The 20,439-nt window shown below is 40.3% G+C and overlaps 3 protein-coding genes across 8 annotated transcripts in view; all 3 read right to left on the bottom strand.

Annotated features, from left to right (window-relative positions):
- LOC123971631 (zinc finger protein 260-like) overlaps nucleotides 1-570 on the bottom strand; it is a 23,121-nt gene extending 22,551 nt beyond the window's left edge. The window contains exon 1 of one of the 2 annotated variants that reach the window (XM_046050578.1): nucleotides 21-570. The gene's annotated coding sequence lies outside the window, so the exon portion shown is untranslated. The remainder of the gene's footprint in view (nucleotides 1-20) is intronic. The other variant, XM_046050596.1, reaches the window with a different exon arrangement.
- The window catches only part of LOC123971520 (zinc finger protein 3-like), a 19,872-nt gene extending 6,096 nt beyond the window's left edge, over nucleotides 1-13,776 (bottom strand). The window contains exons 1-4 of one of the 5 annotated variants that reach the window (XM_046050406.1): nucleotides 13,581-13,776; nucleotides 13,310-13,535; nucleotides 6,709-7,197; nucleotides 3,200-3,333 (exon numbers count right to left, since the gene is read on the bottom strand). In XM_046050406.1, the coding sequence (XP_045906362.1) occupies nucleotides 3,200-3,333; nucleotides 6,709-7,197; nucleotides 13,310-13,481 (795 nt within the window). In that variant the 5' untranslated portion in view covers nucleotides 13,482-13,535; nucleotides 13,581-13,776. Of the gene's footprint in view, nucleotides 1-1,487; nucleotides 3,334-6,708; nucleotides 7,198-13,309 lie in introns of those variants that run through there. The other 4 variants (XR_006825213.1, XM_046050420.1, XM_046050428.1 and 1 more) reach the window with 4 other exon arrangements.
- A 2,136-nt stretch (nucleotides 13,777-15,912) lies between these two features.
- LOC123971801 (zinc finger protein 771-like) overlaps nucleotides 15,913-20,439 on the bottom strand; it is a 5,988-nt gene continuing 1,461 nt past the window's right edge. Inside the window, exon 2 of the mRNA XM_046050825.1 lies at nucleotides 15,913-17,786. Coding sequence (XP_045906781.1) covers nucleotides 16,474-17,786 — 1,313 coding nt within the window. The 3' untranslated portion in view covers nucleotides 15,913-16,473. The remainder of the gene's footprint in view (nucleotides 17,787-20,439) is intronic.

Raw genomic sequence — 20,439 nt, 5'->3', positions numbered from 1 at the left:
CTGATTCACAGCAGCTTTTCCTCCAGACTGTTTCCAGCTAGCAAGCTAAGCTAACTGCATTAGCTTCGTAGGACACCGGGAGATAATTCAGATGTTAAACATGTTCAGATAAAGGGAACAGCACAGAGTCTATTCAGACAGCTCTATCTGGACATTTGGACATTTGGGCTCCGTGAAAAATACAGTTTGGTCTCTATGGAAGCTGCTCCGACTGTGAGGCCGAGCTCCGGCTCCGGCTACTTCCTGCTAACAAGCTAACTTCCTTTAGCATTCTTGGCTAACAGGAGATGAGTCTGAGGTGAAACATCCCGAAAGTTTAAACAGAGTCCACTTAAACACGTTTATCCTCACATGCAGGCTCTGCTGCTGCACTCCGGCTGAATCTCACGGTAACGTGAAGGAAAAGTTAGCATGTTAGCCACCGGAAGTACACTTGCTTCCGCATTTATACCATTTACTCCTCAAGGTTGTGGATAGAGCCTCCGCAGTGGACAGATGTAGATTCAGCCAGCGCCGGGATGGGGATCAGGTGCTTACAGTACGAGGGGAATGCTCTGCTGTGTTTTTATTGTAGGCAATGTGGCCAATGCAGTTCACGGCCTCAGGTAGCAGGTCTATTTTTTATGCAAGCCACGTCAAGCAACACAGAACAGACCAAACCAGGCAGGAAGTCAGACACAGAACAGCATAGAGAATCTGGTCAATTTTCAAAATAAAACACCATGTGGAGAAAATTTAAACACGTCAGCAAAATGCTCAGATTTTGAAATGCTCCATGTGGGAAATGCAGCCTGAAGTTGATGGAACGAAACGGGGTCACAGAGAGCTGTGAAGAAGGTAGTAAAGCACAAAAGGACAAATTAATAACAAATCAAAATCGTGAAGCAGGCTGCACGCTCCGCTGCTGAAACGCTTCCAGTGAGGCAGCTGTAACGTGCCGTAGCCGGAGTCAGTGGATTCCTGGCGTAAGAAACACAAAACATGCAGGGACTGATGAATCACCCAAAACACTGAGCCCCCCTCACTTCTTACCAGCGGTCATTTATCAATAAGTGTACCAAAAAAAAAAAAAGGGCACAACCCATTTTCTCAGTTGGTCGTACCAGGGCTACCAGTGGAAAGGTTAGCCTGGAGCCCTGTACCTATGTTAATGGGAGATCCTAATTTAGACCTACGTAAATCTACCAGCAGATCCACAACCATTCTGAAGGGATATGAGATTTAGAATTTTATTTATATTTCTTCTGATTACAAGCAATGATTCATTCATTCATTGTGTAGATAGTTTCACGTTCTTAGCTATCCAAAGAGCCTAAGCACACTAAAAAATCTGTTTAGAAAAATCCTTGAAACATGTCTTTGGAGTTGAACACCAGGACCTACATGTCCCAAATTATTTAACATGCTGCTGAAAAGCAGTTTGGAGTCATACTTTGAAGACATCCACACTTCATTTCTTCATATAAACAAGGATAAAGAAGCAAGAATGTTGTTAGTTCAGGGTTTATTTCCTCTGCATCCAAATCAGCATTTCAACTCAAAACATTTTATAAGGTCAGAAACACATAACATATTTTAATGTACATTTAAAAATTTGTTCTGTCCTTTGTTCCTGAGTTCAGAGTCATGTGCTGTGACTTCCATCTCCTGGGATATGAGAGTATCTGGTCTGTTGAGAATTTGGACGAAAGGATGTTTGGGAGAGACTCCATCACAGCTTATTTCATGACACAAAGAGAAAATATTAATTCTTCATACAAGAAAAGAAATTAAATGTTCAGAATCTGTGTTTGTCACACAACATGGCTAAATCAAAGACATCAGCTGTCCAGCTGTGTGAAATCAAAGTTTGTCTCAAGTCATAGTGATGTACAGGTGACACCCGGAAAACCACCAAATAATGATCCTGATCAGTGTTGAGCCAAGTCTTGCCCTCAGTACTTCAGTCCTGCTGGAAGGAATCTGCTCAACGAGCATCTCTGCAGCTTCATTTCCTTCCACTGCTCTCACCAGCACACTTGTGTTGTTTCAGAGATTCCTTCGCTGTAAATGTTTTAACACAAAACGAACACCTGAATTGTTTCTGCCCCGTGTGGACTCTCATGTGTGTTTTCAAACTGCTTCTTTGACTGAAACTTTTTTTACAAACTGAGCAGCTGAAAGGTTTTTCTCCTGTATGAACTCTCAAGTGTTTGCCCAAATCTGCCCTTTGGACAAATGTTTTGCCACAGACAGAACAACTGAAGCGTTTCTCCCCTGTGTGGTATCTCACGTGCGTGGACAAAGTGCTTCTTACACGGAAACCTTTTTTACAAATGGAGCAGCTGAAAGGTTTTTCTTGTGTATGACCTGTGTGATTTCTCATGTGTCGGGAAAAACAGGTTTTTTGATAGAAACTTTTTTGACAAACTGAGCAGCTGAAAGGTTTTTTTCCTGTATGTCGTTTTAAATGTGAGCTCAAACCTGAGCTTTGTGCGAATCTCCTACCACAGACAGAACAACTGTAAGGTTTCTCTCCTGTATGGAGTCTCATATGATCCACAGCTGTAGATTTATATTTAAAAGTTTTTTTACAAACTGAACAACTAAATGGTTTCTCCTCTGTGTGGATTTTCATGTGCCTCACAAGATATTCTTTAAACTGAAACTTTTTTTTACACACTGAGCAGCTGAAACGTTTTCGTTCTGTATGAAGTCTCATATGATCCATTAAGGAGCTCTCCCAGAGGAATCTTTTACCACAATCTGAGCAACTAAATGGATTCTCTGCTGTTTCGAGTTCATTGTGTTCCTGCAGATGTCCCTTGTTGCCAAAGCTTGTAGAACATTTAGAGGATCTGCGTGATGTTTTTCCAGTATTACATTCCACATCACTTACAGGTACTTCATTGTTTTGCAGAGGGTTTGAACCCGATTGAGATTTCCTGATCTCCTCCCAATCAAAACTATCATCAGTCTCATGTTCAGAGGAGTCTGAACTATCTGGTCGTAAATGTCTATCTGGATCTGAGTTCCTGGATGGTTCTGGTCCTCCACAGTCCTCTCCATCAGCATCTGTTTTCTCCTGTTCAGTGAGTCTTTGATGAAGCTGTGAGGACTGAGGTTTCTCTTCATCGTCTTCTTCACTCTTCACAGGGACAGAAGTGAATGTGAACTTGGTGATATCAGCATTCTCCAGCCCTTGAGGCTGCTCTCCCTCCTGACTGGTCCAGAGTTCCTCCTGTTCCTCTTTAATGTGTGGGGGCTCTGGTGGGTCCTCCTGGTCCAGACTGGGGCTCCACGCCTGCTGCTCAGGAGGAACTGCTGCTTTACTTGCCAACAGCAGCTGGACATCTGTGGAGAATAATGAAATGCATACTCATATTTAAAAAACTGTAACATCCTGGTAACATATAAACCACTGACACCACTACTTGCGTAGACTTCAGACTGCCTTCTAACACTGAACTAAGACATCAGTCAGGCAAAGACAATTCGTTGGCCAGTTAGTCACTGGGAAAAACAGTCTCACAGATCGATGGACGGCAGTTTGACAATAGGGAATACAGTACCAAGGTGATTTACAACAGCTCCAACCAGGACACAAACTTCCGGGACGACCAATGTATGTGTCCATTACCAATAAGCGTTTTACTCCTTTAACATTGCCAATTGATGAGTTTGCCTTTTCAGTTTTTTGGTTATCTTGGACATCACGACCGCTTGAAAACAGGGCTGGTGCAAAAGAGGTTTAGATCCTTAAAAAAGCAGTTACCAATCAGTTGTGTGACTTTCTACATAACAATAGTTTATTAGATGATTTTAGTCAGGATTTAGTGCATCATAGCACAGAGACAGCACTGGTGAAAATTACTAATGACCTAAATGCATCAATCTAAGGAATCTCTGTACTTGTCTCGTTAGATCGTAGTTCACATCCTCTGACTCAACATGTTACAGTAAAGGCAACAAGTTACCCTATGACCAAAACCTATGCATTTTCTTGTTATTTCTGACCATTTGTTAAACCAAAACGTCTTTAACAAACCTGGATAAAAACATTGCAAGTTGGAGGGGAGTGACTTTGGGGGATTGGGGACCTCATTGGAAACTTAACTCACAATAGGGCTGGATGTCATTTAAAGATTTACGATACCAGTTGGCCTACCGAAACAAATACCCTTACAGTGATACCGATACCAACAGAGTACTTCAACTTCGCATAAAATGCCACCTACTGAAGCCATAATAGTTGATTGTTTTTTTATTATTATCATCATCATCATAATGGACAATCAAGGTGATCTACTGTCTTTTCTATTTATTGTTTGAAATAACTGTAACTGCAAACTTGTATCAGATCGCTCCTCATTCTAATCACATCATCCACACCAGGAGTATAAGGTTTTGATACATTTGTTGAAAGTCAACCACAGAGAACAATTGTGTTAACTTTGGATCAATAAATCTTGAAAAACTGAATTGAAAGAGCTCTGCAAAAGCTTTTTCCTTTAGGGGTGAGTCGCAAACTTCTTCCAATAAAGTAGAAACAAGTAAGGAGTCAGCTTAAACAAATCACTAAACTACACAACACACTCAGGCAAGCAAAGGAAAAGAAAGACTGCAGTTCCAGCCGATCACACCGATTACATCTGATTATAGGCAGCCGGAGGCTCTGTGAAGAAAATCAGCTGATATGCTGCTGCGCCACAAAAGCGTTGAATTGATAGGATGGTGGGCAGTGATCAATCAGTGCCAAGTGACAGAGTAGTGTTGAAGGATATCAGAAGGCAAAACAAACAGAAAGCCAAGCTTGTGGCAAGAAACTTTTAACAATGACGAACATCTGAGACCGCAGTCGATGCTGAAGCTTACAAGTATAAAGGATTGAATGCAGTACTCGTTCTACTTGAGAAATTTCGATACTACTTCACAAGAAGTCATCTCTCCCATTAGCGCCTGCTTCGTAGCGAACCCTTCAGGCGCAGTCAAACCAACGCAGCAGCTGGCTAATAAAACCATCGCCAGCTGCATGTGTAAAATATAGCAATATGTGAATGTAGCAAGTACTAACTTAAAGGTCCAGTGTTTACTGCCCTGGTAGAAAAAAATATGTATTTGGATCTTAATCTCATGTCGTTATTCTACAGCGCACAGTTAAAACGTTACATATGAACGATACATTTCTTATAAATGAATAACTCACTACTCTTAGGGCTGTCACAGTAATTTCCCCTGTGGTAATTTGTTGGGGCTTACAGCGAGGTATGCGGTATTATTGCCAATTATTGATCAATGAAGCAATTTCCTCCTGCCTGCTAATCTCCGCATGGAGACCTGGAGCCTTTCATGCGGCCGTGTGCGTTAATTGCTCGTCAAAGTCACTTTTCGTGAACCGACCAATCACAGCCTGAAGTAGGCGGGACAAAAAAAGGTTGAGGCGCTACAGCAAACTTTAGAAATGTTGTACTTGTTGTTCTGTATGCACAGTTTATTATTATTATTATTATTGTGAAGTTAGCATTTGCATAAACAAATGAGAGACTAATCACCACGTAGAGCATTTTTCTTACACAATAATTTAATAACTGAAAACAACCCACAAAAATGAAATGGCTGTTTTGTCCAACAGGTATTAATATTATAGGCTACTAATGGTAAGCTTTAGTAGCCTGTACTATGATCGGAAATTACAATGAATACACAAACCTCAACACAGCGGTGAAGGCTAATATCATAAAATGGTTCTATTTGTGAAATAGTTGAATATCAGGTATTAAACTGGGTGAAAGAGGAGCTGCAGCAATGTGCAGTATGACAAAAACATAACCATGTAAACCTGTTCTAGTACAACCCCTAAATAAGATTTTGAACCTGAAAAGGAGCAGAATACCACCTCTTTAAACTACATACGCTTTTATATGGAGTAGAATCAAGTATGCAGGCAGAAGTAGCCTAGTGTATTGCTTCAGTCTTGGAGTCCAGTAACAACAAACACATTGACCACTGTGATGTACAGGTGACTTAAAATACTTTCGGACAGTTTTAAATCAACAAATATAAGCAATACCAAAATGCACAAGGAAAGTGACCAAATAATGTGACAAACAGAATTCAATTATGTCGCAGCTTCATCTTCGCTGAAAAGATGAAGCTCGACTTATTTTGGACTCTGTGTCACAGTTCTGAACTGATCAGTGTTGAGCCAGGTCTTGCTCTTTTCTCCTGTATGAACTCTCAAGTGGGAGGTCAACTGTGAGCCTCGCGCAAACACTTTACCACAAACTGAACAACTAAATGGTTTCTCTCCTGTGTGAATTCTCATGTGTCTGGACAAATTGCTGCTGGTACCGAAGCTTCTTTTACAAACAGAGCAGCTGAAAGTTTTTTCTCCTGTATGAACTCTAAAGTGGGAGGTCAACTGTGAGCCTCGTGCAAATACTTTACCACAAACTGAACAACTAAATGGTTTCTCTCCTGTGTGAATTCTCATATGTACAGACAAATTGCTTCTGAGACTGAAACTTCTTTTACAAACTGAGCATGTGAAAGGTTTTTCTCCAGTATGAACTCTGAAGTGTTCGGTCAACGTTGACCTTTGTGCAAATCTTTTACCACAGAAAGAACAACTGAAGGGTTTCTTTCCTGTGTGGATTTTCATGTGTTGTCTCAGACTTGAGTTATACTGGAATCGTTTATCACACTCTGAGCAGCTGAAAGGTTTCTCACCAGTGATACATCCACTGTTGTTTTGCAAAGGATTTAAACCTGACTGAGGTTCCCTGGTCTCTGATGTCACATCCTCAGTATCTGGTTGTAAATGTCTCTCTGGATCCAAGTTCCTGGATGGTTCTGGCCCTCCACAGTCCTCTCCATCAGCTTCTGTTTCCATATTTCCAGTGAGTCTTTGATGAAGCTGTGAGGACTGAGGTTTCTCTTCATTGTCTTCTTCACTCTTCACAGGGACAGAAGTGAATGTGAACTTGGTGATATCAGCATTCTCCAGCCCTTGAGGCTGCTCTCCCTCCTGACTGGTCCAGAGCTCCTCCTGTTCCTCTTTAATGTGTGGGGGCTCTGGTGGGTCCTCCTGGTCCAGACTGGGACTCCACTCCTCTTTAGTATTTGGGGGCTCTGGTGGGTCCTCCTGGTCCAGACTGGGTCTCCACTCCTGCTGCTCAGGGGGAACCTTTTCTTTACTCACCAACAGCAGCTGGACATCTGCGGAGAATAATGAAATACATATAAGTTTTGGGAAACTGCAACTTTCTGTTAACATTCAAACCACTGACCCCACTACTTTCCTAAACATGTAAAAAGGAATGATGTCATGTTGCCAGAAATATAGTAGTCAATATCAATACCAGCGAAATTCCACTTTTCTCAATACCCAATTCAATAACACGGTAAAAAAGAAAAACAAAACAATAAATGTGATATGGATATGGAATCCGTATATGGTTTGTTCTTTGATTATTTCATTTGAAAACCGAATCGGAAAAAACAAAGGAGCTGCATTTTACATTTACTCATTTGGCAGACGCTTTTATCCAAAGCGACTTACATTTGAGGAACAACATACAAGCATCAACAGAGCATCAACTACAGATCTCCAACTGACACTAAATACTAGTAAGAGCTCACAGTACATATCACATCAATGGGGTAGATACCTAGGGAAGGAAGTAAGAGTTAACAAAAAGTGCAATCAATACAAGATCATTGTAGGGGATAGAAGAAGAAGAGCACAGGAAGTGCATGTTAGAGGTTAGGAGTTAGAGGTGTTATAAGAGGAAGTGTTCTCAGAAGAGATGAGTTTTCAAGAGCTTTGTTCCATCTTTGACCGGTGTTATATCCCTACAACCCGTTCTCACTCCCCTGACTCGTCACATATGGACGCATGGTCAAGGCCTATCTTCGTCAGTTTGTAACACACTGGGGATCCCTATAGCGTAATACTACGCAGTGGGGGAAGCCCTTTAGCTTCAGTTACAGCCACATATGAAAAAAGAAATTAAAGGACATGTAGGCTACTTGTTTTATAAGATCGTGTCAAGCTGGGTTCAAACTCACTAGAGCAAAAACAACTCTTTGTTGTGGCGCATTGCTTTGCCTAGGAGCCACTCAAACACTCAACATTCTCCAGTTTCTAGCTTAAGTACGTCAGCATCCAGGAAGCATTTTGTTTTGGGATGATCTGAAGCAGCTGGTTACCTGAGAGATATAAAAAAAATACCCGAATATGTTCATCAAGTTTTTTCTCGAGGCTACGGCCAGGCCTCCTCTCCCTCGCTCTGTACACTCCAGCCCCCCACTCCCCCTCCGTTAGCCCTACTATGGGTTGTGTTGCCAGGGGAACCGGCATACTGGACGGTCAGTGGTCGTGCCCTCTGGCTGGATGAAGTCTGAGCTCCTGATTTAACACATAGTCCATGTGTTCTTGCAGCTGGAGGCTCTCTGCACCGTAGAACTTTCTAAATTTTTACTGCTACACTAGTTGGACACATTAAATATCAAAATCAATATTTTTCCATTTTGGTTTTAAAACAGAAAAAACTCAATATGGCTTATTTTTTTGGTTTATCTGATTTGGTTTTGAAAGAAAATAATCAAAGAACAAACCATATATGTATTATATTTTTTTTAATGATATCCTTTTAGCTACTGACTCAGGGGATTGTGTTATTCTTGTGCTTCTTAATGTGACTGCTGCCTTTGACACAGTGGACCATGAAATCCTGATCTCTCAGTTTGGAGCGGTGGGTGGGCTTCAAGGGCATTGCACTGAAATGGTTCAGGTCCTACTTTGAAGGTAGAACTTTCTGTATCAGCTGTGTAGAGTCTGTGTCCTCCTCTGCTCCTCTCTCGTGTGGGGTCCCACAGGGCTCAATATTAGGCCCTCTTCTTTTCTTTCATTATTTGCTCCCGCTTGGTTCCATACTTAGGAAGCATGGTATGTCATTCCACTGTTACGCAGACGATACTCAGATCTATATGCCTCTTAAAAAGAATGAAACCGTTGGACCGTTACTTAAGTGTCTTGAAGACATAAAGGCTTGGATGGCTCTAAACTTTTAAAGTCTGAATGAAAGCTAGACAGAAGTGATTTTTTTTTTTGGTGGCACTACTGTGTCAATCTAGGTTCCTTGAGTCACTACATCAAATCAACGATCACTAACCTTGGGGTTAAAATCGACTCTGACCGTAAGCTCGACAGACAGATAAGGACAAGGTCGTAAAAACAAGCTTTTTTCAATTGAGGCAATAGGCCAAAATAAAGCCATTTCTCTCTAGGCCGCACTTTGAAACAGTAATCCACGCCTTTTGTTACCACTCTGTTGGATTACTGTTATGCACTGTACGTGGGTGTCAGTGGGTCCTCTATTGCTCGCCTCCAGATGGCACAGAATGCTGCAGTTCGTCTTTTAACTGGAACGCGTAAATATGAGCACATTTCCCCCATTTTAGCCTTACTCCACTGGCTGTACAGCATAGGATCCATTTTAAGATTATTTTATTTGCTTTTAAAGTGTCTTAATGGCCTTGCCCCACCCTAAATCTCTGAGCTGATACATGCCTATAAATATAAAACTTGCTCACATGCTCTATAAATAAATTTTGATTGATTGATAACATTTTTTGGTTTCATTTAACATCATCTTTTTGTAGCACTGTGTATGTAAATTCGAAGGCTTTTGAAGATGCAGATATAAAGCAGAGGGCGCATAGTTAAAATTACCTTAAACATCCAAATTAAAGCAGCAGGAATATTAATCCAGAACTTTAAGTGGAGTATTTTCACAGAATGTATTAGTACTAGTATTAGTACTTTTACTGCAGTAAAGTAGGCTTAAAGATGCTATATGTAGTTTTTAAAAGAAAATCACTTATTAATAATTGAATTTTCATTGCCTTCTTGTCAATGGGCTCAAAACTCACTTAGAAATGAAGCACACACCTGTTTTCTCTCGTACTACAGCAACAACACCGCAGCTAACAACATGCAGTCCACTAACACCATAAAACACAGACTCCGACATAAACTCCATGTAAATAAATAAAAACAACAATAAAGGTTTATGTGATGAAGCCAGTCAGACCAAAAGAGATTCAGATGATGTGATGTGATTAAAAATAATGGTTGTTATGGTTGGTAAATGAATTACTGACCCCCACAGATGCAGGATTAAGAGCTCAGACAGTAACTAGAACCCTGCTGGACTATGTGGACTACCAAACTGCACAATCCGTAAAAATGAACACACATGCAATACAACATGTATAGCTGTATCGATAATTTTGTAAATATCCACTTTTTAAAGATGAGTGGAGACAATAGCCTACTGTAATAATACTTTTACTTTATTCACTGTACACACACATATTATGCAGTTAGAAAAGGAGTTGGCAGCAGTGACTGATTATCCAAAATATTTTTAAAAATATAATCAAAATATCTACCACTATCAATATTTGTACATCTAAATCACGCAAATTAGGATATGCCAACAGTGGCTGTGGTGAGGAGTGTCTTTATGTATATAACTGTTAAAATAACCCTGTGTGTTAAATATCTCACTGCTCCAAAACAGCTGATTCAAACTATCAACTCGTTATGAATCCTGAAGCTGCTTCAATCAGCTGTGTTGAAGCAGGGAGAGATTAAATCATGCAGGACAGGGGGAAACTTTCTTAAGGAAAGGGTACGAAACACTATCGTAGTACATAAACTTCAATTCAACTAAGATCAATACATCCAGCCAGCAAAGTCTAATGTTAAGTGTGAAAAGCTACACCGAACGGTCTAAACGATATAGTTCTTTATTTTATCTTCTTTTGGACAAATAACTAACCTGAGCGATGTCAACATGTTAAGACAAATGCAAACCTATACCCTTGCAAAATGCTTTGCAAAAGACAAATACACAGTAGCTTCATACAGTCTGAGTAGCTCATGTTTTCCAAAGGAGAAAAAAGCTAATCCTGCTACTTCAGGAGCTAATGCTAGCCAGCGTTGGTGTAGCCTAACATTACCTATGTAGAACTAAAAATAACCTAATTTACACACGTGTAACATTCTATAATTTGTGTGATTTAGATGTACAATATTGACAGTGGTAGCGATGGCAAACATACACCAAGTGCAATGCATTCAGACTTTACTCAATGTTTTGGATAATGCTAACCAGTCGCGATGTGTAGCGAAACAACAGAGAATGCATCACGTTACGTCCGGTGGGGACGTAAAAACCTGACCGGCCTGACAGTGGAGGTCTGTAGTTGGACCCCTCTCAAAAAACAGCAACTGCAATCCAGAGGAAGAGCCATCCACTACAGTAAAGTTACTTCCTGCGGTCTAACTTTTATAAAGTCTCAAAACAATCTTCAATATTCAGTCCAGCTCACTAACGGATTCGTTATCATCCAGTACATGTAGCTGTGCTGACATTGCTGAGCCTCTGGTGAAAGATACACAGATAGTAAAGATAGTTACTGAAAGCAGCAGGCGAGCTAATGGCTGAGGCTCACCTATGTCCCTAGCCCTTGTTTTTGAGTGCATCTCTTGGCCCTTGAAACAGAGTTAGAAGGGCCAAGGGGTTTAAATATTCCCTTCATGAACCAGATACGTTATCAGTAGTCGACGGTGGCTCTGACGTTAACAGAAGTGGCAAGTTTTTACAGGATTTATCCATGACAACGATTGAAAACACTCCAATATGCCGTCCTCCGCTGTGGTAATCTCTCTCGTATGGTAACGTCATATCGCACATCAAGCGATCTAACAAGTCACCAAAAAAAATTAAAAACACAGCTTCATTACCAGGTAGCAAACACTACTAGCAAAGCTAGATAACGAGACAACATGCTAGCGGTGATTAGTGATTTTTTTCACCATTATCACCATATTACGTTGAAATTACATTAAACTAAGAATAACCATGGTTATAATAAATTATACTAAAAAAACATCTGTAATCTGGAAACTCTCGTAGCCCTCTGTTTGGAGTTTGACTCGTGTTTCGGGGGAAATGTGTCCGTCCCCCTTCGCCCTACTCTTCTATCGCAACAAGAACCAGGACACCCTGCCTTTTTTTCCCCAGGAGTATTGAGCCAACATGCGGCTCGCTGCGCTGAATGAAAGGTACGGAGTAGGGCTGCACGATCTCGATGCGATAGGGCAACATGCAACAAACATACTAGCACCTTAGCATATGTACTTTATACAAACTTAAGTTCAATGGAGCAATGTGCAACAACGACACTAGCACTTTAATCCATGGAACTATGTTGTCAACAATGTGCTTTTTCTTCTGTGTTTATATTTTCCTCTTGTGATGGTGGTGTCGAGGTGTTCTGTCTTGTGTTCTTCTACACTGCCCTGTGCCCAAGCAGAATTTCCCCCTGGGGACAATAAAGTTAACCTAACATAACCTATTAAATAAAGAGCATAAATTTAACAGTTACATTGGTCCCTAATTTGTTAATGGTAAGTACTAACTTGTCAATAATCATATTGTTTAACATTTAATGATCTGCTGCAGCATGTCAAACAGTTGTTGTCCCGCCGGTGTTCTGTCGATTTATGCTACCTATAGAGATGTGCTACTTAGCGGTTCTGCACATGTGTATGACCCACAAGCTTGGTTTGTTTCCATGCCCATAAATCTGTGCAACCTTGCTGCTGGGCATGCCGTCGAGACATCGGCTGATCGTCAGCAATATCAAAAAATAAAATAAAATCATTATTAGTCTAACAGAGTAAGCTACTCCTGTTATCTTAAATAAAGATGGCATAATATAGTTTTTCAACATGCTCCCCATCTCCGTACAGCACACATGGGGTGAGTAGTGGTGCGATATAAAATGATTCTGTAGTCGGAGCATTATTTCATAAGGGATATTAGTCAGGTCAGAATAATTTGTCTAAAATATCAGAATACGCTGCCGTTGAAATGTTAGTATAATATATTTGATTATATTGTAAATTTAAAAAAAACAACAAAAAAAAAAACACAGAAGATGTCATAATACCGTGAGTTATAACTTTATGGAAATGGGAAGACATAAGGTAGCATTTTTCTACAGGGAAGCATATATTGTCAGAACACCGGGAACACTGAACATGTCTGTGAGAAAAGCCACAGCCTGCAATGCCGGCGTTTCAGCCTTTATTGTGGCATTTCTGCGTGAAAGCGGTTGTGTTTCCGGTTGTGCTCGCGCATGAGTTCAAGCGAGCACACACCTGGTTGGAATCTTAAAACCGCACCGCTAGTGGCCGCTGGAAACCACATGATGCCCCTTTAAGCGAGAATAAGCAGTAAAGTGCACAAACCTGCTCTGTGTAACCGGACTTCAGGCTTGAAAACAGCGTCCAGTAGTTTGCGTTGTCCACAAAGTTCCTCCTCGTACTCTGCTATCGTTCTTTCAAACAGCTCAAATATCTCTTCAGCAGCCGCACTTAGTCGCTGCTGGACAAAAGCTCTCAGCGTTTGGACTTTAGACATGTTTACAGCAGCTTTTCCTCCAGACACACTCCGTTACAGACACGCAGCTCACTCTGATAAAATACACACTGTGAGGCCGAGCTCCGGCTCCGGCTACTTCCTGCTAACAAGCTAACTTCCTTTAGCATTCTTGGCTAACAGGAGATGAGTCTGAGGTGAAACATCCCGAAAGTTTAAACAGAGTCCACTTAAACACGTTTATCCTCACATGCAGGCTCTGCTGCTGAACTCCAGCTGCATCTTACGGTAATCCACAGAACCGCTACGTACGTAACAGAAAGAGGTAGCACAGGAAGTACAATTACTTCCGGTACCACGCATCTGTGCTGATTTCCAAAATAAAAGTGACCAACCTTTTATGTACTGGCCCATATCTCTGTTTAAAATGAACAATGGTGGAAATACCCAGAAAATTCAGCATATTTCTGTGAAGACAACAACAAAAAAATTAGATCCTTGATAGTTGTGAAAATATTAATATATTATTATAATATTATCTCAGATATCCTGAAATTCTACAGCCAGCTTTAGATTTTAGGATAGCCTCAAACAAACATGTAATAATAAAAGAACAATTACAGAAGTCGATGCAGTAATCGGTCGCCTCTCTCTTGACAAAGCCCGACAGTCTCACAGGTGAGTTTTACAGACATTGTTGGATAGATAGAGCTTAGAAAGCAAAAACCTTTCAACCGCGACAATTCTCCATCTAATTTATTGAAGCACAGCATTGTGAAACTTATAGAAAGAAACTCTTAGAAACTCGCCCTTATGTCTTCACCACTTTACAACACAAAGCGACGCCCCAGTCAGCAAACTTTTGAAAGGTTGAACTCGTTCTGCATGAATGTTTCTGATTATGACAAGTCAGCACTTAGCATTAACAAATCTGATATTTCTTGTACAATAATTAAATGAATGAAAGGCAGGCAGACTTTCTGTAACCTGTAAATATATTACACATAACATTTTACATTTTTACTATGTTTGCTATCTGAAAAACTGTACTGATATTAAAAAACTTAACGTACTTGGCACAGACATTATCATCAGCCACATACACATTTTCATTTTATACTATTGCCAAAATAATAACATTTAATTTTAAAGTGTGTGTATTGTTGGTTGTGCACGACACTTTAGAACAGCAGGGTGTGTTAGTTGAACTATGAATCAACCTCTGAATTAATCCTTTAGAAACTTTACAGTCTTAAAATCTAGTCATTTTAACATTTTATTGAAAGATCAGTTTGTTTGTTTATATGTCTGTTATTCCTGAATTTTCTGGAACTGGTCCTCACACAGAAACAAACGTCAGCAGGAATGTTTAGGGAAAAGTGGAAAAGTTGGATTTCTCAGTTTCTGAATGTAGATCAGCGAGACGTAGCTGCCATCCAGTGGACATCAGGGGAAACATCGTCGTACCATCATCACCTCCCTGATAGCTGTTCTACTTTTTAATGCAGGTCAATACGTTAAATCTTATAAGAGGGTGTCATTCTCAGCAGCACCTCCTCCTCATCTCTCCTCCCGTCAGAGTTGTTGCTGAACTCTAAGCCTCCCTAAACTACATTACTTCTGCCGACCCATTGAAACCTTTCTGTTTGCTTTTGAATACTTTATTGCTGCGTTTGTTTTACATGTGTGTTTAAATAAATAAGAGCCTACATTTGAGTCTTGTATGAAATATAAGTGATCATGAATTGTTGTTGTTGTGAAGTTGTGCAGTATACATTTATTTTTGTTTACGTTACACCTTCCTATGTTAAAGAAAGCTTTGTAACATTACATGAAAAGTTCTGTATTCTATAAACTCAGGAATACTGCATTTCATTTAATCTATAACATACACATGAAATGCATTCTTTATACAATAAATTTGAGATCTTCCTTTCCCCCCCCCACAAAAAAGGTAAAATACCACTGCTGTGTTACAGCTCCTGCAAACACAATTTTCAGACATAGGCTCATTAAAAACATTTAAATGTAAAACAAATAAAGCGATAAAGTATTCAAAAGTAAACTATATACACTTTTATATGGAGTAGAGTCCAGCATGCAGGCAGAAGTAGCCTAGAGTGCATTGCTTCAGAAGAGATGAGGGGTTCAGTCACATCAGGGGTTTTCAAAGTGTGAAACAATACTGCATTACTATTTGCATTAGATTCAAAAGGTCTCACATAGAAGAGCCGACATGTGTGAGAGTTCAGAGACACAGTTTTTGGGAACAGTTCCCCCCCATCAGAGTCAGAAACTAATAAATGCCTCAGGACAGAGCTTTTTTTAAAACTATTTGGTGCAGTCAGACGTTCTGTCAAACAGCAATATCAGGCTGTTCTGGCTCAAATGTTGAGTGTCTGTGGGGTCAAATATTACAATCATCATCGCAGACTTCTAAGACGCCTGTAACAGAAACACACCAGTGGCATCATGGTTTATACCTTTTATAACATCATGAGAAACACATGAAACATCCACAAACCGGTTTAAAGGTTCCAGTAAATATGGAAGTATTTTATTTTACTTACTATCAGATAATCTATAAATTACTTACTGATCCGTAACTATTTGGGTTCCCAAATGATAAATCAACATCAACTGTATCATTACTGTCTCTGTTCTACAAAACTCCGGTTGGAGACATATGTCTCACCAACAAAACAAAACAACTGCAGTAAACGTTCACATTTAAAGGCAACTGGGGGAATCAAACAGATCAGCTGTCCAATTGTGTGAAATCAGAATTTTCTAAACACTTGTGACCTGATAGAAATAACACAAATACAGTAAGAGCTGTTCAAGAATCAGCTCTTCATGTTTAACACAAAGAAATCGATTCAAGACCAGGACAGTCCATTCACTTAGAAATACCCTGTGTTGTTTAGGAAATAAGTCATTTCATTTATAAATCACATTTTGAAACAACACGTGTTGACCACTGTGATGTACAGGTGACTTAAAATACGTTCAGACAGTTTTAATCCATTTTAAATCAACAAATACAAGCAATACCAAGAAGCACCTGGAAAATGACCGAATAATGTGACACAAATAAGAACAGAATTAAAATGATCACATGGCTTCGTCTTCGCTGAAAAGATGAAGCTCGACTTATTCTGGAGTCTGAACTCATCAGCGTTGAGCAAAGTCTTGCCCTCAGTACTTCAGTCCTGCTGGAAGGAATTGGCCCAAAAAGCATCTCTGCAGCTTCATTTCCTTCCTCTGCTCTCACCAGCGAGTTGATTTTTTTTTTACCAGAAAGGCTGGAACTACAGAGTTTCTTCCTGGCGTGCATTCTTATGTGTTTGGACAAATCGCTTTTCTCATCAAAACTTGTTTTACAAACAGAGCAACTGAAAGTTTTTTTTCCTGTATGAACATTTAAGTGGGAGGTCAAACTTGAGCATTTTGCGAATCTTCTACCACAGAGAGAACAACTGAAGGGTTTTTCTCCTGTGTGGACTCTCATGTGTTTGGACAAATTGCTTCTGGCACTGAAACATTTTGTACAAACAGAGCAGCTGAAAGGTTTTTCTCCTGTATGAACTCTGAAGTGTTTGGTCAAACTTGATCTTTGTGCGAATCTTTTACCACAGACAGAACAACTGAAGGGTTTTTCTCCTGTGTGGATTTTCATGTGAGAGTACAAATTGCTTCTGTCACTGAAACGGTTTTTACAAACTGGGCAGCTGAAAGGTTTTTCTCCTGTGTGAACTCTGAAGTGTTTGATCAAATCTGAGCTTTCGAAAAATCTTTTACCACAGACAGAACAACTGAAGGGTTTCTGTCCTGTGTGGACTTTCATGTGTTGTCTCAGACTTGATTTAGTGTAGAATCGTTTATCACACTCTGAGCAGCCGAAAGGTTTCTCACCAGTGATACATCCACTGTTGTTTTGCAAAAGATTTAAACATGACTGAGGTTCCCTGGTCTCTGATGTCACATCCTCAGTATCTGGTTGTAAAGGTCTATCTGGATCAGAGTTCCTAGCTAGTTCTGGTCCTCCACAGTCCTCTCCATCAGCATCTGTTTTCTCCTGTTCAGTGAGTCTTTGATGAAGCTGTGAGGACTGAGGTTTCTCTTCATTGTCTTCTTTACTCTTCACAGGGACAGGGGTGAATGTGAACTTGGTGGTATCAGTCTCCTCCAGCCCTCGAAGTTGCTCTCCCTTCTGACTGGTCCAGAGTTCCTCCTGTTCCTCTTTAATGTATGGGGGCTCTGGTGGGTCCTCCTGGTCCAGACTGGGGCTCCACTCCTGCTGCTCAAGAGGAACCTCCTCTTTACTCACCAACAGCAGCTGGACTTCTGCAGAGAATAATGAAATGCATACACACGTTTTAGAAAACTAACTTTTTGTAAACATTTAGACCACTGACTCCACTACTTTCTTAACGTGGAAAAGAAAATGATGCACATTTTGTACAACACATTTGGAAGTGGAGATATCATGTTACCAGAAATTTAGTAGTCCATACCAATACCAGTGAAATTCCACTTTTCTCGATACCCAATTCAATACCACGGTAAAAAGAAAAAACAAAACAATAAATCTGATATGGATATAACATTTGGAAAACAATTTTTTGGTTTAACATCATCTGTTTTTGTGGCACTGTGTGTGTAAATTTAATGGAGAATCGACATGGTCCTCCAATGCTTTTGAATTTCAAATATGTATACCACTACAGACAGTAGGGGGCAGCAGAGAGCTTGCCTGCTGCGATTGGGAGACTGTTTTGATGATGTAGCTGTCATAAGACCAACGGCAGCAAGTTTCCTGTGTTAATCATTTCTCCTGTTTTACAGGTCAGTAAGTTGCACAAAAGCACAATACCGATAAATGGGCACGGTGAATCGTTATGTTTGGGTTGTTTTTATGTATTTACTGTGTAGCTTAATTATAGGTTACTTACACTCTGTTATGTTAAAGGACGCCCATTAAGAATGACATTAACAGTAAAACATAAACATTAACGTTAGCTAGCACTCCTGCTCCCTGGTAAATGTCCACCATAACTCTTTACAGCTCCTGAGCATTTTCTTCCTTTTAAATTTAAAGTGTTTGTATTTTGTTTATAAAAATATATGTTTTGTGTTGGTTAGATATATCAGTTAAATGCTAAAAAAGGTCACAATCTTGCCTGGAACATTAAATATAAGGTTTATTTTCCCTGCTAATATATGAAAGGTTTTCAGTCCCTTCTAATGGGTTGAATGAGGTTTAATGACTAGGTGGATTAATTGTCATATTTGTGTTTGAAACTATGTGTTTTATGATAGATGGATGTTGTTTACTTTATGTAATTTAGTTGAAAATGAGTGATGTGAACATAAAGACTTTAGTGATGGACTTAAATTACTGTATTTATTAATCATCTTCTGGCAAGACAGTCAAGACCAACGGCAGCAAGTTTCCCGTGTTTATAAATTCTCCTGTTTTACAGGTTTTATTATCTATTCAATTCAATTCAATTCAATTTATATATAGCGCCAAATCACAGCAACAGTTATCTCACAGCGCTTTTCATAAAAGAGCAGGTCTAGACCGAACTCTATGATGCTATTTACAGAAGCCCAACAGTTCCCACCAAGAGCAAGCACTAGGAGACAGAGGCAAGGAAAAACTTCCTTTAAGAGGCAGAAACCTCGAGCAGAACCATGGCTCAGGGTGGGCGGCCATCTGCCTCCACCGGTTGGGGTGAAGGAGAGAAGGGGAGAGAGAGAGAGAGAGAGGGAGAGAGAGAGGCAGCAGCCTACACAAAAATACACACAGAGGTACAGACAGTAAAGGTGATGTTGCTATAGACTAAATGAAAAATGGCACAGATATTTATAATAGTGTTAATGATAACAATCGTAATGTTAATGATTATAATAACAATAATAACAATAGGACTAGTAACAATAGTCGTTGCAGCACAGGGTGTCGAGCAGGAACACGGGGGCAGCAGGTGACCCGCAACCACAGATCCAGACTCCACAGCTCCAGAGCCAGAAAACCTGCAGGAAGTGATAGGAGGAGAGAGGAGAGGGATGAGAAAGCACAAGACTACCGGAAAGGGGAGAAGTTGTGTTAGTAACATGCAATAATGGGATGAGGTTGCATACAGAGGGAGAGAAAGTAGAGGAGAGAGGAGCTCATGGGAAATCCCCCGGCAGTCTAGGCCTATAGCAGCATAACTAAGGGATGGTTCAGGACTCACCTGGGCCAGCCCTAACTATAAGCTTTATCAAAGAGGAAAGTCTTAAGCCTACTCTTAAATGTGGAGATGGTGTCTGCCTCCTGAACCCAAACTGGAACCTGGTTCCACAGGAGAGGAGCTTGATAGCTGAACGCTCTGGTTCCTAGTCTACTTTTGGAGACTCTAGGAACCACAAGTAACCCTGCAGAGCTTTGTAGGTAAGAAGAATGATTTTAAATTCTATTCTGGATTTTACTGGAAGCCAATGCAGAGAAGCTAAGACAGGAGAAATGTGATCTCTTTTTCTGGTTCCTGTCAGAACACGTGCTGCAGCATTCTGGATCAGCTGAAGAGTCTTAACGGACTTTTTCGAGCAGCCTGATAATAAGGAATTGCAGTAATCCAGCCTAGAAGTAACAAATGCATGGACTAGTTTTTCTGCATCATTTTTAGACAGGATGTTCCTGATTTTCGCAATATTACGTAGGTGAAAAAAGGCGGTCCTTGAAATTTGCTTAATGTGGGACTTAAACGACATGTCCTGATCAAAGATAACTCCAAGATTCCTCACAGTGGTGCTGGAGGCCAGGGCGATGCCATCCAGGGAAACTATATCTTTAGATAATGCGTCACGGAGGTGCTTAGGCCCCAGAGCAATAACTTCAGTTTTATCTGAGTTTAACATTAGAAAATTACAGGTCATCCAGGTTTTAACATCCTGAAGGCACATTTGAAGTTTAGCTAACTGATGAGTTTCATCTGGCTTGATCGATAGA

The sequence above is a fragment of the Micropterus dolomieu genome, linkage group LG01 (assembly GCF_021292245.1).
Source record: "Micropterus dolomieu isolate WLL.071019.BEF.003 ecotype Adirondacks linkage group LG01, ASM2129224v1, whole genome shotgun sequence".
NCBI classification, from domain to species: Eukaryota; Metazoa; Chordata; class Actinopteri; order Centrarchiformes; family Centrarchidae; genus Micropterus; species Micropterus dolomieu.
Note: the sequence above shows the minus strand (reverse complement) of the source record. Positions and strands in the feature narration are given on the sequence as shown.